Source organism: Chlorocebus sabaeus, chromosome 11 (assembly GCF_047675955.1).
Source record: "Chlorocebus sabaeus isolate Y175 chromosome 11, mChlSab1.0.hap1, whole genome shotgun sequence".
In the NCBI taxonomy this organism is placed as follows: Eukaryota; Metazoa; Chordata; class Mammalia; order Primates; family Cercopithecidae; genus Chlorocebus; species Chlorocebus sabaeus.
In genome coordinates, this window is record NC_132914.1 from 108,433,281 (window position 1) to 108,461,236 (window position 27,956).

The window sequence follows — 27,956 nt, forward strand, 5'->3', positions numbered from 1 at the left end:
CAGCTACTCAGGAGGCTGAGGCAGAAGAGTCACTTGAACCCAGGAGGCAGAGGTTACAGTGAGCCAAGATCGTGCCACTACACTCCAGCCTGGGCAACAGTGCGAGACTCCATCTCAAAATAAATAAATAAATAAATACAAAAATTACCCAGGTGTGGTGGCACACACCTGGAATCCCAGCTCCTTGGGAGGCTAAGTCAGGAGAATAGCTTGAACACGGGAGGCAGAGATTGCAGTGAGCTGAGATCACGCCGCTGCACTCCAGCCTGGGCAAACAGAGCCAGACTCTGTCTCCAAAAAAGAAAAAAGGAAAAAAGAAAATTCTAGGGGAGGGACCAGGAAGAGACAGGGCTTCCATGCATTAGAAAGAACTGAACCAGACTAGGCCCCTTGGTCTATGTCCAGGACCCTGGCTTTCCTGGGTGCCGTGGACACCATCTGTACCTGCTAGGGCTGGCAAGAGCAGGAAATAGGACAGGAGGCCTTTGTGGTATCAAAGCAAGAGACCCAGGTTTGAGTCTCACATCTACCCTTCAGCAAGTCACCTGGTTTCTCTGAGCCTCAGTTTCCTCATCTGTGAAAATGCACTGGATCCAAGCTAGCCTCCAGGGGATGCCGTGAGGATGCTGGGAAGCCAGTCCCATGCATGGGCTTTGTAGCCTGGAAGGTGCCAACACACCTCTGAGATGATCCACATTTCTTAGTCCCTGCCCTAGATGGGGACTTGGGGAAAGCGTCCTGGAAGAAGTGAGGCAGGACTCCAGAGTATAAGGAAGCAGATGTACTTGCGGCGTGAAGGGCTGGGAGAGGGAACTGAATTCCAGGCAGTAGGACCTGCGCGTTCCTCACCTTTGAGTGATTGGGGAATTGGTGGACATCTTACATCTAGATGTGTGTTTTGCCCCCCGAAAAAGCCGTTAACCAACAACGTGTGTCACAAATGATGGTGTCACCAGGTCCACTGAGAAGCACACCAAGAATTACATGGGCGAGGATGTTGGTGCAAAATAGGAATACAGGGAGCGGGGAGGCTGGGAGAGCTCTCGAAGAGGTGGGGCAGCCACCTGGGAGCATCTAGACCCCCACACAGCCTACGGAAGTGCTGGGTGAGGCCATGGGGGAGTCGTCACTCCAAAGTCAGCCCTCAGAGCAGTCCCGCCTCGGTATCCCCGCTGCACACAGGCATGTAGGTGGAGGCCATGGGAAGGTTGGCCTCAGAGCGATGGATCTCAGAGCAGCAGCCAGATCCTTGCTCAGTGCCCCTCGCTGTAGTTGGAGGTCTCCAAGGCACAGTTTCAAAGTGCCACAGATGGCATCATAAAATCAAGAAAATGAAATGAAGCCAGGGCAACATAATGAGACCTGTGTCTACAAAAAAATACAAAAATTAACTGGGCATGGTGGTGCACACCCTTGATCCCAGCTACTCGGGAGGCTGAGGCAGGATCACTTGAACAGAATCTCACTCTGTTGCTGAGGCTGGGGTATAGTGATACAATCTCTACTCTCTGCAGCCTCGACCTCCCAGGCTCAAGTGATCCTCCCACTTCAGCCTCCTGGGTAACTGGGACTACAAGCATGTGCCACCATGCCCAGCTAATTTTTTTTTTTTTTTTTTTTTTTTGAGATGGAGCCTTACTCTGTCCCCCAGGCTGGAGTGCAATGGCGCCATCTCGGCTCACTGCAACCTCTGCCTCCCGGGTTCAAGTGATTCTCCTGCTTCAGCCTTCCCAGTAGCTGGGATTACAGGTGCCTGCCACCACACCCAGCTAATTTTTTTTTTTTTTTTTTTTTTTGAGATGGAGTCTTGCTGTGTCCCCAGGCTAGAGTGCAGTGGCACGATCTCGACTCACTGCAAGTTCCACCCCCCAGGTTCACACCATTCTCCTGCCTCAGCCTCCCAAGTAGCTGGGACTACAGGCGCCGCCACCACGCCCGGCTAATTTTTTATATTGTTAGTAGAGACGGGGTTTCACCATGTTAGCCAGGATGGTCTCCATCTCCTGACCTCGTGATCCGCCCGCTTCAGCCTCCCAGAGTGCTAGGATTACAGGCGTGAGCCACCGTGCCCAGCCACCCAGCTAATTTTTGTATTTTTAGTAGCAACGGGGTTTCACCATGTTGGTCAGGTTGGTCTCGAACTCCTGACCTCAGGTGATCCACCCGCCACGGCCTCCCAAAGTGCTGGGATTACAGGCATGAGCCACTGAGCCCAGACTACTTTTTAAATTTTTTTGCAGAGATGAGATTTTGCCATGCTGCCCAGGCTGGTCTTGAACTGCTGGGTTCAAGTGAGCCTCCTACCTCGGCCTACCAAATTGCTGGGATTATAGGCGTTAGCCACTGCACTCGGACAACCTTTTTTTTTTTTGAGACGGAGTCTTGCTCTGTCACCCAGGCTGGAGGGCAGTGGCGTGATCTCAGCTCACTGCAATCTCCACCTCCCGGGTTCAAGCGATTCTCCTGCTTCAGCCTCCAGAGTAGCTGGGACTACAAGCATGAGCCACTAGGCCTGGTTAATTTTTTTGAATTTTAGCAGAGATGGGGTTTCACCATGTTGGTCAGGCTGGTCTCGAACTCCTGACCTCAAATAATCCGCCCACCTTAGCCTCCCTAAGTGCTGGGATTACAGGCATGAGCCACCGCACCCGGCCTGGTCGACTATTATTATTGTTAGTATTATTCCCAGCTGGACAGGACGCCCACACCCTGGAGAGAGCAGATGCTGCCCTGAACAAGTGCCTGGACGAACCTGCTCCCTCGTAGAGCAGAAAGTCCATGCTATTTCCTGCAAGCCAACAGGGTGACTCCAGTGGCTCCTGTGGGGCCTGCCAGGCCCTGCAGCCACAGTCCAGGTGTCCCCATCCATCAGGCCCTCATCATCCCTGTCTTTCTCTCCCTGCACAGACCCCGTGCCTGTGTTTGAGGCGGCGCGCGGCCTAGACGACAGACTGCAGCCCCCCAGCTTTGACCCCAGCGGGCAGCCCCGGCGAGACCTCCACACTTCGTGGAAGAGGAACCCCGAGCTCCTCAGCCCCAAAGGTACTGATACGGCCTTCTCGGCGCATCTACAATAAACAACCAGGCTGCAGATCTTCAGAGCCAAACTCGGCCAACCTTGTTGGGGGGTGGCTGGGGCAGGGAACTGGGCAGGTGAAGGCCTTTGGTAACCGTCTAATTCCTGGGTGTATATTGAGCCTGGCACGGGAAACGCAATTGGGAGTAAAAGAGAAAAATCCTGCCCTTGTGGTGATGATCTTCTAGAAAGGGAGACTGTCAGTGAACAAATTAGTAAGACATATAGTGTGGCAGGTGGAGAGAGAAGTCAAGAGACCCGTTCAGGTTCCCACCCTCCATGGCCAGCCCCAAAGCACCCTCTGCCCCTGTGATGATTTCAGCACCAAAAGCACCCACCAAGCCCTGGCATGAGCCCCCACAGGGCCTGCCAAGGCGGACGTGATGCAGGTGAGGCCAGTGATGGCTGAGCATCCACATGTGCGCCCTCCACAGTGGGGAGGGGAAAATAGTCTGGCAGTCTTTGCTAAGTAAAACACAGGCTCACCACATGACCCAGAAGCACCACAGCTAGGTGTGGACCCCAGAGAACTGAAAACACGGGCTCAAAACAGTGTACACAAATGTACATGGCAGTGTTACTTATAACAGCAAAAGCAGAAACAACTAAAGTGGCTTTCAACAGCTGAATGGACAAACAAAATATCCATAGAGTGGAATATTACTTGGCCATGAAAAGGAAGGAAGCACTGATCCATGCTACAACATGGGTGAACTTTGAAAACATGGTGCCGGCCAGGCGCGGTGGCTCACGTCTGTAATCCCAGCACTTTGGGAGGCTGAGGCGGGTGGATCACAAAGTCAGGAGTTCGAGACCAGCCTGACCAACATGATGAAACCCCGTCTCTACTAAAAATACAAAAATTCGCCTGGTGTGGTGGCTCACACCTGTAATCCCAGCTACTTGGGAGGCTTAGGCAGGAGAATTGCCTGAAACTGGGAGGCGGGGGTTGCAGTGAGCCAAGATCGCACCACTGCACTCCAGCCTGGGCGACGGAGCAAGACTCCATCTCAAAAAATAAATAAATAAAAAGAAAACATAGTACTGAGTGGAAGATGCCAGACAGGAAAGGCCACATAATGTACTATTCTGGTGGTGTGAAATGTCAAAACAGGCAAATCCGTAGAGACAGAAAAGAGATTGGTTGAGTTGTTTAATGGGTACGAGGGGTTTCCTTTTGAGGCAGTGACAGTGTTCTGGAACTAGTGGTGATGGCTTCACAAAACTGTGAATATACTAAATGTCACTGTAAAATAGTGCTTAAAATAGTGAATTTTGGCCAGGCGCATTGGCTCACACCTGTAATCCCAGCACTTTGGGAGGCCAAGATGGGCAGATCACTTGAGGTTAGGAGGTCAAGACCAGCCTGAACAACATGGTAAAACCCCATCTCTGCTAAACAAACAAAACTTAGCCAAGCATGGTGGCGGGCACGTATAATCCAGGTACTCATGAGACTGAGGCAGGAGAATTGCTTGAACCCAGGAGGCAGAGGCTGCAGTGAGCTGAGATCGCACCACTGCACTTGCAGTCCAACCTGGGCAACAGAGCGAGACTCCGTCTCAAAAAAAAAAAAAAAAAAAAAAAGTGAGTTTTATGTGACGTATATTTTACCACAATTTTAAAAGTATAATAAAGCAGGCCCCGGAGGTATGAGCAGGCAAAAGAAGCTCTGCATGTACTGACACTGGTGTCACAGTGGAAATGACCTGTGTGCTGAGGACACGGGGCCCGCAGGGCCCCACAGCTGAACTCTCTCCAAGGCCTGAGTTTGGGAAATTGATCACAATCGATGATCGATCCAGTTTACAGAAAGCCGTTCTGGCTGTCACGTTGCTCTCTTGGCAATGGGGGTTTTCCCTCTTTTTCTCCCTGCAGAGCAGAGAGAGGGGACGTCGCCTGCCGGGCCCACGCTGACCGAGGGAAGCCGCCTCCCAGGCATTCCCGGGAAAGCCCTCCTGACAGAAACCTTGCTGCAGAGAAATGAGGCGGAAAAACAAAAGTGAGGAAGGGAGGGTGGGAGGGAGGGAGGAAGGAACGGGCAGGGCTCCTGCTGCCCCACCTGGCTGGGTCATGGACAGGGAAAGTCTCCTACCAGAATCCAGATGCAGGCTGGAGACCAAGAAGAGGAAGGGCCGAGGGCTTTGGACTCCAGCTGGGTCTGGGTTCAAGCTCCACCGCAGGAACTCAGTGGCCAGCCCTGGGCAAGTCACATCATCCTCTGAGCCTCAATTTCCCCCCCCGGTAAATGGGGCTAAGGGTGGTCCATTCCTCAGCATTCTCTAGAGAAACAGAACTGGTAGGAATTTTTTAATGATTAAGACATGTACTTCTAGGACTTAGCTTATGCAGTTATGGGAACTGCCAGGTACAAAATTGGTAGAGCAGGAGTTGGTGCTGCAATATTTTTAAATTTTATTTTACAATAATTAGAACGTTTTAGAGATGGGATCTTGCTCTGTCACTCAGGCTGGAGTGCAATGGCACAATTATAGCCCACTGCAGTCTGTAATCCCGGCACTTTGGGAAGCCAAGATAGGAGGATTGCTTGAGGCCAAGAGTTCAAGACCAGCCTGGGCTACAGAGCTGGAGTGCAGGGTGCAATCTTGGCTCACTGCAACCTCCGCCTTCTGGGTTTAAGCAATTCTCCTGCCTCAGCCTCCTGAGTAGCTGGGATTACAGATGTGCACTACCACACCTAGCTAATTTTTATATTTTTAGCAGAGACGGAATTTCACCATGTTGGCCAGGATAGTCTCAAAATCCTGAACTCAAGAGATCCTCCCGCCTTGGCCTCCCAAAGTGTTGGGATTACAGTTGTGAGTCGCTGTGCCCAGCCACAAAAAAAAAAAAATTTATATATATCTATATTTTATATATATATATATATATATTTTTTTTTTTTTTTAATTAGCCAAGCATGGTGGCATGCACCTGTAGTCCCAGCTACATGTAAGGCGGAGGCAGAGCAGAGGATCACTTGAGCCCAAGTGGTTGAGGCTGTAGTGAGCTATGATTGTGCCACTGCACTCTAGCCTGGGCAACAGAGCAAGACTCTATCTTTAAAAAAAAAGAAAACGGGCCGGGCGCGGTGGCTCATGCCTGTAATCCCAGCACTTTGGGAGGCCGAAGTAGGCAGATCACTTGAGGTCGGCAGTTTGAGACCAGCCTGACCAACGTGGTGAAACCCTGTCTCTACTAAAATTACAATAATTAAGCTGTGTGTGGTGGTGCATGCCTGCAATCTCAGGTACTCAGGAGGCTTAGGTGGGAGAATTGCTGGAACCTGAGAGGCGGAGGTTGCAGTGAACTGAGATCGGGTCACTGCACTCCAGCCTGGGTGACAGAGGAAGACTCCATCTCAAAAAAAAAGAAAACAGAGGAAATGTTACTCCCCCAGGGCAGTATCAGTAATTCACAATATTGAGGAACTACTGGGGGCTAGGCACACCAGTGAGCATGCTTCACAGCACCCCCTGAAGCAGACCCTATCAGAAACCCCATTTTAAAAATAAGGAAACTGAGGACCAGAGAGGTTGCTTGCTACTGTAAATTTTTGCCCCTAAAAATCCTGGCAGAAACTAACAGGGGCAACCATGACAGGGCCCACATAGGCAGTGGAGCAGCGGGACAGCCAGGTGCCTGAATGTCGTGTCTAAGGACTTGCAGAAAGACAGAGGTGCAGGTTACAGGGAGTGGGCAAGGGGTAGGAAGCAAGATGGGGCTTGACTTGGGGGCCCCAGGCAAGGCCTGTCCCTACAGCCAGCACAAGCAGGCCTCGTCTCTTCGCAGGGGCCTTCAAGAAGTACAGATCACTTTGGCGGCCAGACTGGGGGAGGCAGAGGAGAAAATCAAAGTCCTACATTCAGGTATGTGTCAGCACCATGTGGCCCAGAGAGAGGACTGGGAGGGGACGGTAATGCTGTCAACGAGGGGTCATGGCTTGGGGTCTGCCACATCCAGGTGTTTTAGAATCAAGAAGGCAAAATGGGAGTTTGGGAAGAATAATCTTACCCAGTGGGGGTCCAAGCCTCTATGCCCCAGAGGCTACATTGCTGTGGAAAGAGGATTTGAGACAGAGTTAATTCAGGTGGTGGCCAAGCATGGTGGCTCACACTTGTAATCCCGGCACTTTGGGAGGCTGAAGTGAGAAGACTGCTTGAGCCCCAGAGTTTGAGACTGGCCTGGGCAACATGGCAAGACCCTGTCTCTAATTAATTAATTAATTTAATACAACCCCTGCAGGGGCCAAAACACTACCAAGCGGCTGACTTAGGGGAGGCATTGGGGAGGGGTGAGGTCTGGGGCAAACTGGAGAAATGAGGCCTCATCTAAAGAGACAGCCACTGCTTAGCACCAGCTGGGTGCTGCCATATGGTCCCCTGTGGCCAGGCCCTTCCATTTGCCCAGAGAAATTAGAAAGCTGGAGTTTGATGAATCTGTTCATTGTGTGGGTCTTCCCTGTCCTCCAGCCTGCCAGGTTGGAACCGCGGGGTGGTTGAGCACATGGATGGATGGCCCTGCCCAGGTCCTGAAGTGATTTAAGGGTGTTGGAGGGTTTATACCCCAGGTCATGGGGCAGACAGCACCACGCCTCCACCCCTCAACCCTGGCCTGGGTCCCCTGAGCTTCTAGGCCCATGGAGAGTACCTCATCCACCCTGCACTGCCCACCCCAGCCACTGCACGTCCTTCTCACCAGCCTGAGCCCCTCTAGGGGCAGGAAACTCATTGCCTGTCACCAATTCTGACTGAAAGGTCTCTGTCACTACCCAAGCTCTTGGGCTTTGCAGAGGGAGTGGGCTCCACCTCCCTGGGAGACCCAGCTCCTTCCCACTTGGAGGTGGGGCCTTACCCTGCCTCTGCTTTCTCCCAGCGCTAAAGGCTACACAGGCAGAGCTGCTAGAGCTGCGGCGGAAATACGACGAGGAGGCGGCATCCAAGTAAGTGAGCCCTGCTGAGGTGTACCTCCTCCCTCGGACCCTCCCAGTCAGGCCTCCTCCTTCGGACCCTCCAGTACTTGCCTCCACCCTCTGACCCTCCAGTACTTGCCTCCTCCCTCTGACCCTCCCAGACGTGCTGCCTCCCTCTGACTTTCCCAGACAGGCCTTCTCCCTCTGACCCTCCCAGACACGCCTCGTCCCTCTGACCTTCCCAAATACGCCTCCTCCCTCTGACCCTCCCAAACACGCCTCCTCCCTCTGATCATCCCAGACACGCCTCCACCTCTGGCCCTCCAGTACTTGCCTCCTCCTTCTGATCCTCCAGGACTTACATCCTCCTTCTGTCCCTCCAGACATGCCTCTTCCCTCTGACCTTTCAGACATGCCTCCTCTTTCTGACTCTTCTCCTTCATCTGACTCTCTGCTGGAGGCCCCCATTTCATTAAGCACCCCTGCTCCTCACCCCCAAAGGCACACTGCTGTCATTTGCTATGCCACTTGCATACCACAGCCATAAATAATGTTCTGGGACCTGGGCTGAGCAAGGGGCTGCTTGGTGGCGGCCTGCTCCTTTGCCCTGGCCCCCTGGGACTGTCCCCACTCCCCAGCTCCACACTCCAATCCTCAGGGCTGAGAGGCATTCACCTAAATTACTCTGGACTCAAGCGTGTATTTAGGCTTTAAGAAATCATTCCTTCTGCAAACACTTATTGAGCACCTACTGTTTATCCAGTGCTGTTCTGCGTCCTTGGAGGAAACATGAGAACATGACCCTGTCCTCAATCAAGAAGAAGAGACAAAAACTGATGTGCAGTGATACATTTGTTCATTCACACATACTGAGCACTTTCTGTATGCCCAGCACTGTTCTTGGCACATGGCAAATGCTACAAAGGGAAGAACTGGGGACGGGAAAAGAGAATGACAAGAAGGAGTGGGTCCTTTATCCAGGGTAGTCAGGGAGAACTCCCTGGAGGAGATGGCTTTCAGAATGAAGAGAAGGCCACGTGAAGAAAGCAGGGAAGGGTGCTCCAGGCAGCAGGAAAAGCTTGAGCCAAGGAAGGCCCTAAGCATGCATGAAGCACGTGTGTGGCCTTGAGTGCTCCCCACATGCCCCCCGCATCTCCCATCCCCTGCTAACAGAGGGGACACCTCTCCCAAGCCCCTCCATGCTGGCAGTCTGGAGGGGGCTGGGCAGCGCAGTAAACAAGTGACCACTGGGGACAGTGCAGGGCGGCCTCCCAGGAGAACACTGTGATCAGGATTTTAAAGCCAAGGGCCGTTTTCTTGAGGAAGGGCATTCCAGGCACCACCGGGACAAAGGCTTGGAGGTGGAGTTCAGAGAGGGCCCCTGGGGGAGAGGGGAGGCCAGACTGCCTGGAAGAGGTGCAGTGCTGACGCGCTACTCCCTTTTCCTCACAGCCTAGGCTCTTTTCTCCCCAGCCCGATTTCTCTCCTGTAGCAAGGCTGGAAGGGAGTGCCTTCAGCCCTCCCCTGGGCTCAGGCAGGGGCTGGGGGTGTCAGGAGGGGCGGAGGCCTGGAGCCCGCTGGAAGCCCTTCCTCAGGGCCTCATCTTTGTGTCTCAGGGCAGATGAAGTCGGCCTGATCATGACCAACCTGGAGAAAGCTAATCAGGTGAGGAGGCGCAGTTCCCGCCCGTGGGTGCTGAAGGTTCCCTCTGCCTGGGGTGGGGGTCTCGGGCCAGACGAGGAGGAAGGGACGGAGCTTCGTCAATATTTATTCAACTGTGGGTCCTGTGCATGCCAAGTGAGGGAGCCAGGAGGGGTCTGGGCCCCAGGCCCTGCCCTCTCCAAGCTCCCAGGGTGGGCCCGGGGTGGGGGTTGGGGTAGGGAATACAGACAGACACACTTGGAAATACAGTGCTCCAAGCAGCAACAGGCAGGAAGGGGCCCCTGACCCAGACTGCAGGAGTCCAGGAAGACATCTGAGAGGAAAGGATGTGGAGCTAAGACCCAAAGAATGAATGACAGCGTATCTAGGCACGGATTCTTAAGTGAGGCTCCTGCATCCTGCCTTCCTCCAGCTCAGAGGTGCTGCCATCTGGTGGGCAGAGTCAAGCAGGACTTTAAAAAAAGGGCGACCACAGCCAGGGGGCTCTAGCCCAGAGTCTTGCGTGTCCACCACATCTGTCCCCCAGCTCCCTGCAGTGCCACCAGCCAGAGACATGGCCAGGAGAGGGCAGCAGGGCCTCGAGCCCTCTGTCCCTAGGCCCATCTTCCTGTCTGTGGGGTGGGAGAAGATACCCACCTGCCCCGAGGTCTGCGGGCCCTCAGGGAGAGAGGTCATTTTCCCCAGGGGCAGTTAAGAGGGGCCTCTTGGAAGAGACTTTGCAGCTGGGTTTCAGAGTCCTGATGCTGTTCCCTGAGGGAGGGCAGCCAGGTAGAAGGCTCAGCAGGGGCAGAGGCCCGAGGTGTGGCTCTATGGGCACAGGGTGGGGGCACTCCCTCCTGCAGAGGAGACTTGGATAAAAGGGTTGATTCTATGTCCCTGGGAAGCCACCCGAAGGTGCAGGCCTGGGATGGAAGTGCTGAGACTCTATGAGCCCCTACTTCTATAGAAGCAGTGTCCCCTAGGAGGGTCAGGAAGGCCAAAGACAGGGCCAGGTCACAGTGGTGGTGGTGACCGCAGTGGCTTCCCTGGGCTTAGGTCCAGCATAGTTTTCTGAAATGACCATTAAGTGAGCCCCATTTTGTATAGGCTACATAGCCTTTTTAGTGTGATTTTTTGAATAGGTAATGCATTCATGTAGTTCAGAACTCAAGAAGCTACACAAGGGCCTGCCTTGGCAAGTCCAGCCCTCCTCCCAGTTCTCTCCTGCAGCAGCCTCTCTTAGCAGCCCCTGGATTCTCCTTCCAGAGATGGTCAATCCATTCACAAGCCCACGAATATATCTTTTTTGGGGGGGCAAGGGGGACAGGGTCATACTCTGTCGCCCAGGCTGGAGTGAAGTGGCACAATCACGGCTCACTGTAGCCTTGACCTCCCCGGCTCAGATGATCCTCCCACCTCAGCCTCCCAGGTAGCCAGTTATCTGGAAACAGAGGCTTGCACCACCACGCTGTGCTAATTTTTTGTATTTTTTTGTAGAGACGAGGGTTTACCATGTTGCCCAGAATATATCTATTTTAACCAGTGCCCCCTTTTTGTTGAGACAGGGTATCACTTTGTCATCCAGGCTAGAGTGCATTGCTGCAATCACAGCTCACTGCAGCCTCAACCTCTGGGGCTCAAGCAATCCTCCTGCCTCAGCCCCCCAAGTGGCTGGGACTACAGGTATGCACCACCACACCCGGCTAATTTTTATATGTTTCGTAGAGATGCGGTTTTGCCATGTTGTGCAGGCTGATCTCAAACTCTTGAGCTCAAGCAGTCCACCCTCCTGGGCCTCCCAGAGCACTGGGATTAGAGGTGTGAGCCACTGTGCCCAGCCACCCCTTTTAAAAACAAAATAATAATATCCTATGTATACCATTGTGAAACTTACTTTTTCCCTGTCTATATCTTTGAGCTCCTTCCGTATCAGTATAAAAAGCAGCTCCTCTGTTTTACAGCTGTGTGGTGTTCCTCGGCAGGGTGCCCCATCGTCTAACCCAGGGGAGGGCAAGCTTTCTGTAAAGAGAGAGTAAATATTTTCAGCTGTGCAATCCATACAGTCTCTAACACAGATTTTCAACTTTGCCATTATAGCATGAAAATATAGACAATATGTAAGTGAATGAGCATGGCTGTATTCCAATAAAACTTTATAAGAACGGGCAAGGCTGCACACAATGGCTCATGCCTCTAATCCCAACACTTTGGGAGGCCGAGGTGGGATGATCACTTGAGCCCAGGAGTTTGAGACCAGCCTGGGAAACATAGGGAGACCCCATATCTACAAAAAATTTTAAAATTAGCCAGGCTTGGTGGTGTACGCCTGTAGTCCCAGCTACTCAGGAGGCTGAGGTGGGAGGATCACCTGAGCCTAGGGAGATGGAGGCTGCAATGAGCTATGATCATGCTACTGCATTCCAGCCTGGACGACAGAGTGAGACCCTATCTCAAAAAAACAAATAAATAAATAATAAAATAAACGATCTTATAGTACTTGGAATAGGAAGCATAGGAAGCATTTCTCATAATGTTTCTCCTAAGTCCAAAACTAAAACCCACACATTATAGAGACGTATGGAGAAGAAAATAAATGTCACTCTATTAGGTTTTTAATCTCTGTATTTATTAATACTATTTTAATGAGGATGCTGGGGTACAGCAGATCCATATTATTACTTACAGGATAATAACCACACCAGTTTGCCCCGATTCTTACTCCTGGGGTGAGAAAATGAGAGCCAGCTGTCATCCCACATGTACTTGAGTTTGTACTCTAGGCGAAGACTGCCCCAACTCTGAATCTAGGTGTTCACCTAGGGACCTTCTGAGACAGGGAGGGAAAGAATCTACCTCCCAAGTGTCATGTGGACAGAGACAAAGACCCTGGCTTTTAGTCTTTGGAATGGAAACGCATCTCTTGAGGGGGAGATAAGACTAGTAGCTTTTTATGTTTTTCTTTTCCAAGAGACAGGATCCAGCTCTGTCACCCAGACCGGAGTGCTATGGCAAGATCATAGCTCACTGCAGCCTCAAACTCCTGGGCTCAGGGGACCTTCCCAAGTAGCAAGGACTACAGGTTCACACCACCACACCCGTGATTTTTTCTTCTGGTTGTTGTCGTCGAGATGGGGTCTTGCTATGTTGCCCAAGCTGGTCTCAAACTCATGGCCTCAAGCAATCCTCTCACAGTGCTGGAATTACAAGCATAAGCCACCATGCCTAGCCCCAACTAATTGCTTTAAAACCCAGCTTTACTGTTCAGGGTCTGTCTCTGTGCTGTGGGTCTCACCCACCCTTGATGTCTAAACACATAAACCTCCAGGGAAGGAAACCTCTGGGGTTCTCAGTAGCTGATCAGCCATGAGTTGAATTTCCAAGGCTTGTCCTTTAGTCCAGATCTCAACTTTCAATCAGATATGCTCAGAGAGCCCTAACTATACAGAAACATAAAAATATTTCCTTTACAGTCCCACACACCAGGAAACTCTTCCTAAAACAAAATTGAACCGTTTCTGGAACAAGGCAAGATACGTATAAATAAATAATAAATTCAAATGTGAACATGAATGTGTGTGGGTCTCAGTATGCATACATTGGGCATAGCATCCTGATTGTCAAGGTCAGTATAGAGTTAAACATAATCACTATGACCTGCATTACCAGCCAAAGGTAAAAATACAGCCACAGCTCTTTCAATTCTCTAAGTAATGGCTCCAGTAATATACCCTCATGATGTTAACAAAGTTAGCCAATTATTGATGCATTTATATGTGCCAGGCACCAAGCGAAGATATGTACCAAATTGCATTTGGCCAAACCACTTCATTTGCAGAACAACCCTATGAGATAGTTGCCTTTATAATCCCCATTTTATTAATAGGGAAACTGAGTTTGGGGAGATGAATCCTCTTGCCTAAGATCATATAACCAGAAAGCTGCAAAGTCAGGATGTGAGCCCAGATTTCTCTCCAAAGCCACAAGGTTAAATGTATTAACATTTGGGTGCTTCCTTCCAGGTAGAAATTTGAAGAGTTGAGATCTACCAGCTGGGTGTGGTGGCTCATGCCTGTAATCCCAGCACTTTTGGCAGGCTGAGGTGGATGGATTGCTTGAGCCCAGGAGTTAGAGACCGGCCTGGCCAACATGGAAAAACCCCATCTCTACTAAAAATACAAAAGTTAGACAAACCTGGCAGCACACACCTATAATCCCAGCTACTCAGGAGGCTGAGGCAGGAGAATTGCTTGAACCCAGGAGGTGGAGGTTGCAGTGAGCCAAGATCGCACCACTGCAATCCAGCCTAGGCAACAAAGCAAGATTCTGTCTTTAAAAAAAAACACACACACAGGCCGGGCGCGGTGGCTCAAGCCTGTAATCCCAGCACTTTGGGAGGCCGAGACGGGTGGATCATGAGGTCAGGAGATCGAGACCATCCTGGCTAACACGATGAAACCCCGTCTCTACTAAAAAATACAAAAAAAAACTAGCCGGGCGATGTGGCGGACGCCTGTAGTCCTAGTTACTCGGGAGGCTGAGGCGGGAGAATGGCGTGAACCCGGGAGGCGGAGCTTGCAGTGAGCTGAGATCCGGCCACTGCACTCCAGCCTGGGCGACAGAGCGAGACTCCGTCTCAAAAAAAAAAAAAAAAAACAAAAAAAAAAAATAAAAAATAAAAAATAAAAAAAACACACACACAAAGAAAAACAAAGAAATCTACCAGCTGGGCACAGTAGCTCAGGCCTGTAATCCCAGCACATTGGGAAGCCAAGGCAAGTGGGTTGCTTGAACCCAGGAGTTCAAGACCAGCCTGGCCAACATGGCAAAACCCGTCTCCACTAAAACTACAAAAATTAACCAGGCATGGTGGTGCCCACCTGTAATCGCAGTTACTCAGGAGGCTGAGATGGGAGGATCGATTGAACCTGGGAGTTGGAGGCTGCTGTGAGCCCTTATTGCACCACTGCACTCCAGCCTGGGTGACAGAGCAAGACCCTGTCTCAAAGAAAAAAACAAAAAAAAAATCTACCATAGACCCGGTTTAGTGAACTGTTGCATTCTGATTTTAACCACTCAAAACCCCTTTTTGTTAGATGTTTTTATTGCCCCCCATTTCAAAAAGAGAAACTGAGCCAGGCATGATGGCTCACTCCTATAATCCCAGCACTTTGGAAGGCTGAGGCAGGCGGATCACCTGAGGTCAGGAGTTCAAGACCAGCCTGGCCAACATGGTGAAACCCTGTCTCTACTAAAAATACAAAAAATAGCCTGGTGTAGTGGTGTGCACCTGTAATCCCAGCTACTTGGGAGGCTGAGGCAGGAAAATCTTGTGAACCCAGGTGGGGGAGGCTGCAGTGAGCCAAGATTGTGCCACTGCACTCCAGCCTGAGTGACACAGTGAGACTCCATCACAAAAAATAAATAAATAAATAAATAAATAAATAAATAAATAAATAAAAATAAACTGAGACCTAGAGAGGAAATGACTTGCCCAGGGGCTGCAATAGCCTGTGGGCTGGGAAAGCACCTCTGCAAATGCTGTGTCTGGAACTCAGTCCATACCAGGTGGCATGAGAGTTGGGACAGCTCTTGCATTTGGACTAGCCAGGCCTGAAATTAATGTGGCAGACAGAAGTATCTAGAAATGTGTGAAAACCTGCCACTCCCACCCAGACTGCCTCTCTCTCCCTGCCTTTGTAGAGCAGGAATGTTCTGACTCCCTGGGGGTCCCACGCACCCCACGAGAACCCAGAACCTCCTCAGAGGGGCATTTCTTCCTGTCCTTTCAGCTCAGGAGTAACCTCAGAGGCTGCTATTTCTTGTCCCCAGCCCAGACAGGGCTCTGTGACTGGTCTTCATAGCTCCAGGACAGGGTCCGGGACTAGGAGGGCAGGACCTGAGGCCCTCGGAGGTCCGCCTCCCCAAACCCTGCCTGAGACAGTGCAGGGAGAAGGTGGAAGTGCAGAGTGGGCTCTGCGGTGGCCATGTTCACCTCTCGCCCACGCTGTCCCCTTCTCCCCAGCGAGCTGAGGCTGCCCAGCGGGAGGTGGAAAGTCTCCGGGAACAGCTGGCCTCTGTCAACAGCTCCATCCGCCTGGCTTGCTGCTCTCCCCAGGGGCCCAGTGGGGTAAGGATGGGGTCGGGGAAGTGAGCAGGGAGGGCAGAGGGAAAGATCGGGAATGGCTGAGTTTGTGGGTTTCAGCATGTGAGTGACACTTTGTGGTTGATTGCGTGCATCCATTTGAAACTGGGAGTGTGAATGTGTGTGAGTCTCTGTGCATACACTGAGTGTAATCACTATGACCTGCTACACCAGCTGAGGATAAAAATACAACCACAGTTCTTTACTTTTCAAGCCTAAGTTTCCATATATCCTTTATTACCAGGAGTTCCAATATCTTCCTTTGAAGGCCTCCCTTACCCCCAGTTGTCCAAGGATGCCAGAAACCTCCTCAGACCAAAGATCATTCTGATTGCCAGATGCACCAGCAAGGATGTGGGGGAGAGTGAGTTTGAGGCAATACAGCAGCATGCAGTTTTTGTGGATGCCACCAGGTGTCGCTGTTGAACACTGGTCATAGCAGCTTGGTGGATGCCAGGGATGGTGATGCCCCTGCTGGTTTTCAGTCCCAAAACTGGGTACTTTTAGGAGTATGAGCCAGCCAACATATCAACAGGCAATCATCACCCGGACTGCAGTGGGGCCACATACCAAGATAAAATTTAACATTCATACTCAGCCATTGGTTTCCAAATCATGCCAGGTGATTATAGGGGGATTTCCCACCCCAGGCACATGCTGTGAAGAGCCAGTCTTCGGTAATCTACCCTGAGGTTCTTGTGTTAGGCCTAATTAATCAATTCATCTTTCTCTTTCCTCCTGGTTTGTGCCTCTTTGGGGTCCTGGTGTCATTTTTTGATGAGACTTTCATCAAGGCCACCCCAACCTACCCTTCTGTCCTATATTAGCAGTCTCCATCCTGGCTCTCCCAGAAAGCCGTGGGTTCATTATGTGAATTGGTCTGCCTTCTTTCCAGATCTCTGCATACCTAGGGGTGAGATTCATGATTCCTTACATAATAACAGGTCTGCTCCAGGGTGACTTCCCTCTCCAACCATGAACCAGAACTTGAGAGCATAATTTTCACTTCACCTGACACCCACATATACGGGCCCAGGTGTCTATGTCTCTCTTTCCATTTGAATATTGCAATGAGTCTCTGTGAATGTGTTACTGTGTATGTATGTCTCTACTTGTGACCTTTGGGCAACTGACTGTATTCTTAATCTGACTGTGCCTCAGTTTCCTCATCTATACAAGTAACAACTACTTTATAGGGTTATTAAAAGGATTACATGAGTCAGGCATGGTGGCACATGCCTGTAGTCCCAGCCACTTAGGAGGCTGAGGCAGGAGGATCTCTTGAGCCCATGAGTTTGAGTCCAGCCTGGACAACATAGCAAGATCCTGTCTCTGAAAAAAAAATGGATTACATGTAAAGTGCCTAAAATGGTGCTTGGGTCATTGTATATGCTCACTAAGTATTTGATGCTACTATTATAATTATTAATGTGTCTTTGGTATGTCTGGGATGTTTTTGCTCAGGAGAGCATGTAGCTTCTTTGGGCACATGCATGTCTGTTGTGTGTGATGATGTGTCCTTGTGAGTGTCTCTCTTTGATGCATGAGTATTTGTGTGTGTCAGCATATTTGGGAAAGTACATGTGTTAGTGTGTGCTGTGGCTATAGGTGTGTCCTTGTGTGTCAGCCTGTGTCTGTGTCCCAGGAGATCGTGTGTGTGTCCATGTGCCTGGGTGATGGCATAACACAGACAGAGTGAACACAGGAGAGAGAGGCTGTGTGGAGAGAGATGGAGAGTGAGAGAGCCCATGAGGATGCCTCATAGAGGAATTTGCCAATGGTTCTTAATTAACCCCCGTGGAACCCGGCAAATGCCTGTGCTAATCAGCCCCAGGGAACTTTGCTGGTTTGGGGGGTGTGCTTTTCTGAGCACAACAGTGGCACTCGATGCTAATTAATTTAATGTATTAATGGCATCCGCTTCCTGTTTTAATTGGCATTTATCTCCATGGAAGAAAGCTGGGGTTGGGTTGGGGCTTTTTGTTTGTTTGGTTTTTTTTTTTAAGTGTTTCTTAGATTTATTTGTAACTAAGCCTGACATCAGCCTGACTTCAGGTTCCTCAAACAGCAACCTCTCCATCTTCATCCAGGACAGAGGGGCCATTTCCTAAAATGTGGAGAAGCCATAGGTCTTGGGGCTATCAGCAAATTAGGCAGAGGAAGGAACCACCCATAACGTGGCCCGTGGCTCCAAGGTGTCAAGTCTAATCCTGAGGGTCCCTTGTTGCCTAGAATGGGGATATACCCCTGGAGCAGGAGCCAGACCTGAGCGAGAAACAAACTTTTGCCTATGCTGATTCCTCTGTCACGAGCGCCCAATCCCCAACCCCAGCTGACTACTTCTTTTTGTCATGGTTGTTCTTTTTTAATAAATCTTTTAATCAAAGTGTAACTTAATACATAAGGAAAAGTGCACAAATCATAAGTGTACAGCACTTTGAATTTTTCAACACAAACACACCCCATACCATCATCCAGATCAACAAATGTACATTCTGCTTGGGATTCAGGGATGGGGAGGCCAGACCTGTGGACCCCAGTCCCTCACCTCTCAGCCCCTCAAAGACCCCTTTGCCTGCAGGATAAGGTGAACTTCGCTCTGTGCTCGGGCCCTCGGCTGGAGGCCGCGCTGGCCTCCAAGGACAGGGAGATCCTGCGGCTGCTAAAGGATGTGCAGCACCTCCAGAGCTCGCTGCAGGAACTGGAGGAGGCATCCGCCAACCAGATCGCTGACCTGGAGCGTCAGCTCACAGCCAAGTCCGAGGCCATAGAAGTGGGTCCTGGGGAGGGGGCGGGGGGCAGGCGGCCCCAGGCCGAAGCACACAGACCAGCCTCACCATCTTTCTTTGCTCTTCTAGAAGCTGGAAGAGAAGCTCCAGGCCCAGTCTGACTATGAAGAAATTAAAACGGAGCTGAGGTACCATGTGGGATGGGGCTCCACAGACCCCCAGCACTGTTCCCTGGCCAGGAGCGCTTGGCATAGTTCATCATCTTCCTCCCTCCTACTAAACCCCATTTGTTCTCTCCAGTAACACTGTGGATATCAAACCTTAACCATCCTTAGGCCGGGTGCAGTGGCTCATCCCTGTAATCCCAACACTTTGGGAGGCCAAGGCAGGAGGATCGCTTGAGCTCAGGAGTTTGAGACCAGCCTGGGCAGCCATGGGGATAACCCATCTCTACAAGAAAAAAACAGTTTTAATTAGCCAGGAGCGGTGGTGGTGCGTGCTGTAGTCCCAGCCACTCAGGAGGCTGATCTGGCCACTCAGGAGGCTGATGTGGGAGGATTGCTTGAGCCTGAGAAGTCAAGGCTGCAATGAGCTGTGGTGGCACCACTGCACTCCAGCCTGGACAACACAGTAAGACCCTGTCTCAAAAACAAAACAAAACGAAATTCAACCATCTTCAGTCGTTTTCCATCAAGAGCTGCCTGTACAGGCAATTCACCTGAGGTCAGGAGTTCAAGACCAGCCTGGCCAACATGGCAAAACCCCGTCTCTACTAAAAATACAAAAATTAGCCAGGTGTGGTGGCGCTCACCTGTAGTCCAAGCTACTTGGGAGGCTGAGGCAGAAGAATCGCTTGAACTCGGGAGGTGGAGATTGTGCCACTGCACTCCAGCCTGGGTGACAGAGTGAGACTCTGTCTCAAAGAAAAAAAAAAAACAATCTGCCTGCAGACCATACAAGGGAACTTATTATGGGCATGGTAACTGGGAGGTGATTCATTAACCAGCTAAACTCAAGCTGGCCAGAATGGGATCAGTTCAGGCAACACCCCTCCAGGTAACACTGCCACCTGTTAATGAGCCTGCTACTTTAGGCCTGGGGTTGCAATGACTCTGGAATTAATGGGATTCTGGGGAATGGAGCAGTCATTGTCAGGGAGGTAAGCCGGGTCAGTGCCTCTTGCAAGACCTCTCCTCCAGCCCGGGGGCTGGCTGACCTCAGACCCTCTCCACTTGCTCCGGCAGTATCCTGAAAGCCATGAAGCTGGCCTCCAGCACCTGCAGCCTCCCCCAGGTAAGTGTCCCTGCCACCATCCCTGCAGGACGGGCTGTCCCAGTGAGCCTTCCACCCACCAGGTGCCCTCTCAACCTGCCTCTTGTCTCCTAGGGCATGGCCAAGCCTGAAGACTCACTGCTTATTGCAAAGGAGGCCTTCTTCCCTGCGCAGAAATTCCTTCTGGAGAAGCCCAGCCTCCTGGCCAGCCCTGGTAGGGGAGGAGGATACTCTGGGGCTGAGGGCTGGGGCGGGGACTGCCTGTGGGTCTCTGGCCTTCTCATGCCCAAGGACCACTGCCTTCCATGCAGGCAGGAGAGCGACAGAACAACAGGTGTGCATTGATTTGGCAGCTGCTGTGTGCCTGTCCTGCAGGGCATCCACACACACCCATGTCACAGTTGGGGTCACACAGCTGACTTGGGCCCTTCCAAGGCCCTCTAAAGGGCTCCACTCCCTGCTGAGCCTTCTTGAGCTGCAGGGGCTTTCATGAAGAGGTTACAGAGGGACAAGCAGGCATTCTCACTGCACCCCCACAGCCTACCACTGGGAAGCTGTGGACGTGATCCCCCTCTCAGCTACCTGCTGACCTTTTTATTTTGAGACCAAGTCTCGCTCTGTCGCCCAGGCTGGAGTGCAGTGGTGCGATCTCAGCTGACTGCAGCCTCCACCTCCTGGGTTCAAGCAATTCTCCTGCCTCGGCCTCCTGAGTAGCTGGGATTGCAGGCATGCACCACCACACCTGGCTAATTTTTATGTTTTTAGTAGAGACGGGGTTTCATCACGTTGGCCAGGCTGATCTCAAACTCCTGACCTCAGGTGATCTGCCTGCCTTGGCCTCCCAAAGTGCTGGGATTACAAGCGTGAGCCACTGCACCCGGCTACTCGCTGACCTTTTAACCTTGTGACCCCAGGCAGGATTCTGTGCTGCCTCTGTTTCCTCATCCATAAAATGGGTGTGACCTTGGGGCCTGCTTCGTGGGTACAGGTCTAGTGAGTCAGCTCCAGGGTGGGTGCCCAGCAAGGGCCCATCTGCAGGTGGTGGCGAGTTCGACTTCCCATCTGAGGCTGAGGTGCTGGGCCCGTGGCACGTTCTTGGCTGATGCTCTTGGTGATGGGGTGGGGTGCTCCCCAGAGCTGGCATTTGGACCGGGCCTGGAAGAGTGGGGCTTGGAGAATGGAGTGGTAGGGCAGAAACAGCCAAGGTCGGCACTTCCAGCTGCTGGACGCCTGTAGCACTGTTCCCCACCCCATCTCCCCACCAACCCCTTCCCTCCTTCTCCTCCTTCCTTCATTTCTGACTTTCTGTCTCTATATATGTCTCTGTCTCTGTCTCTCTCCCCCACACCACCCCGCCTCTCTCCCCGTCCCTCTCTCCCCCCGCCTCTCTCCCCGCCCCTCTCTGTCATGTGGTTTCTCTGTCTCTCTCATTATCTCTCTCTCTTTGTCTCTCTCACATGTGGTCTCTGTCTCACGCGCTCTCTCTCTGTCCCTCTCATGTGGTTTCTTTCTGTGTCTCTCTTTCTCGTTGTCTCTATCTGTCTATCTCTCCCTCTGGTTCTTTTTCTCCCTGTCTCTGTCTCCCCTCATCATTGTCTTCCCCATCTGTCTGTCTGTCTGTCTGGGTGTTCTAGAGGAAGACCCATCAGAGGACGATTCCATCAAGGATTCGCTGGGCACGGAGCAGTCCTACCCCTCCCCTCAGCAGCTCCCACCTCCACCAGGGCCTGAAGACCCCCTGTCTCCCAGCCCCGGGCAGCCCCTGCTTGGCCCCAGCTTGGGGCCTGATGGCCCTCGGACTTTCTCGCTGTCCCCCTTCCCCAGCCTGGCATCAGGGGAGAGATTGATGATGCCCCCGGCCGCCTTCAAGGGAGAGGCGGGCGGCCTGCTGGTGTTCCCCCCAGCCTTCTACGGCGCCAAGCCCCCCACAGCCCCTGCCACCCCGGCCCCTGGCCCTGAGCCACCAGGCGGTCCTGAGCCTGCCGATGGTGGTGGGGGCGGAGCGGCGGGGCCTGGGGCAGAGGAGGAGCAGCTGGACACGGCAGAGATCGCCTTCCAGGTGAAGGAGCAGCTGCTAAAACACAACATCGGGCAGCGGGTGTTTGGGCATTACGTGCTGGGGCTATCGCAGGGCTCGGTCAGCGAGATCCTAGCCCGGCCCAAGCCCTGGCGCAAGCTCACGGTGAAGGGCAAGGAGCCCTTCATCAAGATGAAGCAGTTCCTATCGGATGAGCAGAACGTGCTAGCGCTCAGGACTATCCAAGTGCGGCAGCGAGGTGAGTGCCCAAGAGGGCCTGTCCCTGCTGGCCACCACGCCAGGTCCAGGGCATCAGGGCTGGGGGCTGAGGACATGAGCTCTGGGTTCAAAACCCAGCTCTGCCACCTCCTGGCTGTGTGACCCAGGGCCAGTGACTTTGCCTCTCTATGCCTCAGTTTCCCCTCTGTAAAAGCAGGAAATACATCCTCACCCTCTCCTTCCTGGCCCTAGCCAGAGACAGGCTGCCCTTCCTGGGGCACTCAGGATAAGGGTGGTGGGAAAAGTCTCCAGCTGCTGCCCTGGCAGGTACTCACTAAACACTTCCAAGCCTCAGTTTACACATTTGTAAGACTGCCAGCCTTACCAGACTTGATTTTTTGGGTAATCAGTGTGAAGGGTCCTAGCTGTGGCCTCACAGATGCCTGAGTTTGAGTCCCAGCTCTGCTCTTCACCCACTAGGTGACCTCAGATAACTCCTTTCATCTGTGCCCCGGTTTCTGCATCTGTCAGCCTCCAGGAGACACCATGAGGATTAAACGGGCATCAAACACTGACCACAGTACCTGGCACACAGTGCTGCTTGAGAACTGTTAGGGGCAGCAGTTGCCATAGTCATTGTCATCATCATTTCTTTTTTTTTTTTTTTTTTTTTTCCTTTGAGATGGAATCTCACTCTGTCACCCCGGCTGGAGAGCAGTGGCACAATCTCAGCTCACTGCGATGTTTGCCTCCTGGGTTCGAGCAATTCTGCTGTCTCAGCCTCCTTAGTAACTGGGACTACAGTTGCACGCCACCATGTCCAGCTGATTTTTACATTTTTAGTAGAGACGGGATTTCACCATATTGGTCAGGCTGGTCTCAAACTCCTGACCACAGGTGATCCACCCACCTTGGCCTCCCAAAGTGCTGGGATTACAGGCGTGAGCCACCGCACCCTATTTCTTTATTTTTATTTTATTTATTTTTTTTTTTTTTTGAGACAGAGTCTGGTTCTGTCACCCAGACTGGAGTGCAGTGGCACAATGTTGGCTCACTACAACCACTGCCTCCTGGGTTCAAGCGATTCTCCTGCCTCAGCCTCCTGAGTAGCTGGGATTACAGGTGCACAGCACCATGCTTGGCTAATTTTGTATTTTTAGTAGAGACAAGGTTTCACCATGTTGGCCAGGATAGCCTCAAACTCCTGACCTCAAGTGGTCCTCCCACCTCGGCCTCCCAAAGTGCTGGGATTATGGGCATGAGCCACCATGCCTGGCCTCATTATTATGATTCTTATTTCAAGCCAGAATCACTCATAGGCCCACAGTTTGTTAGGCAGACTAAGCGGTGGCTCTGCCATCTCACTGATGGTCTAACCCTCACTCTCCCGGGAGGAGGAGACAGCCCCCCACCCCACCAGGCTCTGGAGACTGAGCCCAACATGCAGATCCTGCCACAGATGCCTTCTTGCCTCCCCAGGCAGCATCACCCCGAGAATCCGCACACCCGAGACGGGCTCGGACGACGCCATCAAGAGCATTCTAGAGCAGGCCAAGAAGGAGATCGAGTCGCAGAAGGGCGGTGAGTGTGACCCCTGCAGGCAAGGCCTGAGGCCCCCAGGGCCAGCTGTGAACAGGAGGTGAGGCCCCGTCTGCCTTTGTCCGCCCCAGAGGGAATCCAGGTGGATCAGAACCGCCAGAGCCAGAGGGACCCATCTTGAGTGCATGGGTGGTCGTGGCACTGCTCAGAACCCTGCCACGGCTCTCAACATAAATCTCAACCCTTGGCCAGACACAGCAGCTCATGCCTGTAATCCCAGCACTTTGGGAGGCCAAGGTGGGCTGATCACCTGAGGTCAGGAGTGCGAGACCAGCCTGGCCAACATGGTACAACCCCATCTCTACTAAAAATACAAAATTACCTGGGCATGGTGATACATGCCTGTAATCCCAGCTATTCAGGAGTCTGAGGCAGGAGAATTGCTTGAACCTGGGAAACGGAGGTTGCAGTGAGCCAAGATCACACTACTGCACTCCAGCCTAGGTGACAAAGTAAGATTCCGTCAAAAAAAATAAAAGAAAAATATCCCAAGACTGGACAAGGCCTACAGGCCCTACAGTCTTCAGGCCCCTCCGTGCCTGTCACGTGAACTGTTCACAGTCATGCCCAGCTGCCGTGCACCCCACCCTGCGCCTCTGATGCTGTCCTTACCCTGGATGCCTTTCACCTGGCCAACTCCTGCTCATACCTATGACCCAACTCAGAAGTCACCTCCTGCAAGAAGATGGATTGGACACTGCGCCCACCTCCCTCCACCCCCACCACAATGACCTCCTTGCTTGCTGCAGTGGAGCTGGACTGGCCACTAATTCTGGCTCTGCTGTTTATTGACTGTGTGACCTTGGGCAAGTTAGCCTCTTTGTGCCTTCATCCTCTTTTTTTTTTTTTTTTTTTTTTTTTTTTTTTGAGACGGATTCTCACTCTGTCACCCAGGCTGGAGTGCAGTGGCACAGTCTCGGCTCACTGCAACCTCCGCCTCCTGGGTTCAAGCGATTCTCCTGCCTCAGCCTCCTGAGTAGCTGGGATCACAGGCACGCACCACCATGCCCGGCTAATTTTGTGTGTGTGTGTGTGTGTGTGTGTGTGTGTGTGTGTGTGTGTTTAGTAGAGACGGGGTTTCACCATGTTGGTCAGGCTGCTCTTGAACTCCTGACCTCGTGATCCACCTGCCTCAGCCTCCCAAAGTGTTGGGATTACAGGCGTGAGCCACCGTGCCCGGCCCATCTTCTCATCTTTAGAATGGGGACTGTGGGTGGCCGAGGTGGGCGGATCACCTGAGGTCAGGAGTTCAAGAAAAGCCTGCCCAACGTGGCGAAACCCCGTCTCTACTAAACATACAAAAAAATTAGCTGGGCATGGTGGTGCATGCCTGTAACCCCAGCTACTTGGGAGGCTGAGGCAGGAGAATCTCTCAAACCCAAGAGGCAGAGCTTACAGTGAGCTGAGATCACACCACTGCACTCCAGCCTGGGCGACAAGAGCGAAACTCCATCTCAAAAAGAAAAAAAAAGGCGGGGAGGGACTGTATTAGTTTTCCTTTCTCAGGGTTGTGTGAGGATCAAATGAGGTCAGTATAATCCTGAAAGATCAGCCATCATTACAGCAAATATTATCATTATTACCTCCTTGTTGCAGTTCCGCGCTGTCACAAACGACTCTGCTTGTGTGGCTGTCCCTCCCTGTGCTGTGGGGGCTTCTTGCAGCCAGGGACCGAGTTCCATCGTCACACCCAGCACAGCGTAGACTGTGGCTGACTGAGACCCTGGACTCCGGCTTCAAAGCCCTCCTCCATTTTTGCAGTGTCTGCTGCCCCCTGGTGGCTGCTCCGAGCAGGTGTCCTGAATCCCTCCTGTTGTCGCCAGGAGCCGAGATGTTTCCCAATGAATGGCCCTCCCTCCTGCCTGGTCCCTGGGAGGGGTGAGGGGAAAAGGGACTTACCCGGCTACCCTCCCCACCTGTAAAATCCCCTGAGCCTAATTTCCTTCTTGGTCAGTTCTAGTAGCAAGAGAGATGCAAGACAGAGAAGGATGTAATCATGCAGTAAACATTTATTAAGCACCTACTATGGACTAGACACGGGTTTCAGATATGGGTGAAACATGATATGGAGGTGAAAAGAACCATGAGAAATAACTAGCCAGAGCTGGGCACGGTGGCTCATGCCTGTAATCTCAGCACTCTGGGAGGCCAAGGCAAATGGATCACCTGAGGTCAGGAGTTTGAGACCAGCCTGGTCAATGTGGTGAAACCCTGTCTCTGCTAAAAATACAAAAATTGGCTGGGCATGGTAGTAGGTGCCTGTAATCCCAGCTATTTGGAGACTGAGGCAAGAGAATTGCTTGAATCTAGGAGGCAAAGGTTGCAGCAAGCCAAGATCATGCCACTACACTCCAGCCTGCGCAACAAGAGCAAAACTCAGTCTAAAAAAAAAAAAAGAAACCCCATCTCCTCTAAAAATACAAAAATTAGCCAGGTGTGGTGGCACACACCTGTGGTCCCAGCTACTCAAGAGACTGAGGCAGGAGGATCACCTGAGCCCAGGAGGCAGAAATTGTAGCGAGCCGAGATCTCATCACTACACTCCAGCCTGGGTGACAGAGTGAGATTCTGTCTTAAAAAAAAAGAATAGAAAAAGAAATAACTAGCCAAAGTCTCCCACTAAACTAACAGGACAACTGAGGCCAGGGAGGGAAGACATGAGTTCAGTTACACAGAGACAGAGGGAAACCCCAGGGCTCCCACCTCTTTATACAGCACTTTCTCCTGGGGGTCAGAAGCAGGCACCAGGGCAATGTCAAAGACAACATCGCAGCAGAGGAAAACGTTTGCTATCCATGGGCCAGCCGGTGGCCTTATATTCAGGGTCTAGGAGGAGTTCAGCAAGAGGAAAAATACAAAGGTTATTGCCCCATATCCCTGGCAAAAAAAAAAAAAAAAAGAATGCTAAGCAGTGGGCACACTAGCCACTGCCGGGGAGGAAATGAATGTGACTAACTGCTCAGTCACAAGTTCTGCTTCTGGGATTCAAAGGAAATGTCCAGAATGGGGACAGGGGTTTATATGTAAGCCGTTCCCATCATTGTTCCTAAGAGTGACAAACTGGAAACAAAACAACCTAAGTGTCCAGCAGTGGGGGATCCAGTAAGTAAAGCAGATAATATCCCTTCAGTGGCATGTGCAGCCCTTAAAGGTAGAACTTTTAATGATAAGAAAAAATGGGGCCAGGCACGGTGGCTCACGCCTGTAATCCCAGCACTTTGGGAGGCCGAGGCAGGCGGATCACGAGGTCAGGAGATCAAGACCATCCTGGCGAACACGGTGAAACCCCGTCTCTACTAAAAATACAAAGAAATTAGCTGGGCGTGGTGGCGGGCGCCTCTAGTCCCAGCTTCTTGGGAGGCTGAGGCAGGAGAATGGCGTGAACCCGGGAGGCAACGGAGCTTGCAGTGAGTGGAGATCACGTGACTGCACTCCAGCCTGGGAGACAGCGAGACTCCGTCTAAAAAAAAAAAAAGAAAACAGACGGGAAGAGAATACTTGAAAATATTTCACGTGGTTGCCCCTAGGAGACAGTAAGGGGGACTTTCATTTTTCATCTTGACTTTTTGTGCTTTTTTTTGCATGCTCTTCTGTGCTCCCGTAGTAGGCAAGTATGAGGTTTTTTTAATCGAGGTAAAAATCTCGTAACATAAAATTAAGCCTTTTTTTTTTTTTTTTTGGAGACAGAGTCTCTTGCTCTGTCGCACAGGCTGGGGTGTAGTGGTGTGATCTTGGCTCACTGCAACCTCCACCCTCCACCTCCCAGGTTCAAGCAATTCTCCTGCCTCAGCCTCCCGAGTAGCTGGGATTACAGGTGCGTGCCACCATGCCCAGCTAATTTTTGTATTTTTAGTAGAGACAGGGTTTCACCACGTTAGCCAGACTGGTCGCAAATTCCTGACCTCAAGTGATCTGCCTGCCTCAGTCTCCCAATGTGCTGGAATTATAGACATGAACCACCGTGCCCGGCCAAAATTAACCATTTTAAAGTGTACAGTTCAGTAGTATTTAGTACAGTGTTATGCAACCATCATCTCTCTCCAGTTCACACATGTTCATCACCCCAGAAGGAAACCCTATACCCATTAAGCAGTGCTTCTCCATTCCACTGTCCCCCCAGCCCCTGGCGACCACTGATCTGCATCCTGTTTCTGTGGATTGACCTATTCTGCACATTTTGTGTAAATGGAATCATATCATGTGTGCTACCTCGCGTCTGGCCTCTTCCACTCAGCCCCATGTTTGTAAGCCTCATTCCTGTTGTAGCCCCTGTCAGTGCTTCATTCCTTTTTATGACAAAATAATGTTCCATTGCTATATTACTTTTTAATTGGAAAAGCAATGAAAAT

The 27,956-nt window shown here is 51.7% G+C and overlaps 1 protein-coding gene across 1 annotated transcript in view; it reads left to right on the plus strand.

The window, feature by feature from the left end:
• The window catches only part of CUX2 (cut like homeobox 2), a 318,747-nt gene that overhangs the window by 257,761 nt on the left and 33,030 nt on the right, over positions 1-27,956 (plus strand). Inside the window, exons 5-16 of the mRNA XM_037996526.2 lie at positions 2,908-3,042; positions 4,955-5,078; positions 6,869-6,945; positions 7,952-8,018; positions 9,605-9,653; positions 15,652-15,756; positions 18,353-18,544; positions 18,630-18,688; positions 19,745-19,793; positions 19,887-19,986; positions 21,407-22,048; positions 23,488-23,589. Of these exons, the coding sequence (XP_037852454.1) occupies positions 2,908-3,042; positions 4,955-5,078; positions 6,869-6,945; positions 7,952-8,018; positions 9,605-9,653; positions 15,652-15,756; positions 18,353-18,544; positions 18,630-18,688; positions 19,745-19,793; positions 19,887-19,986; positions 21,407-22,048; positions 23,488-23,589 (1,701 nt within the window). The remainder of the gene's footprint in view (positions 1-2,907; positions 3,043-4,954; positions 5,079-6,868; positions 6,946-7,951; positions 8,019-9,604; positions 9,654-15,651; positions 15,757-18,352; positions 18,545-18,629; positions 18,689-19,744; positions 19,794-19,886; positions 19,987-21,406; positions 22,049-23,487; positions 23,590-27,956) is intronic.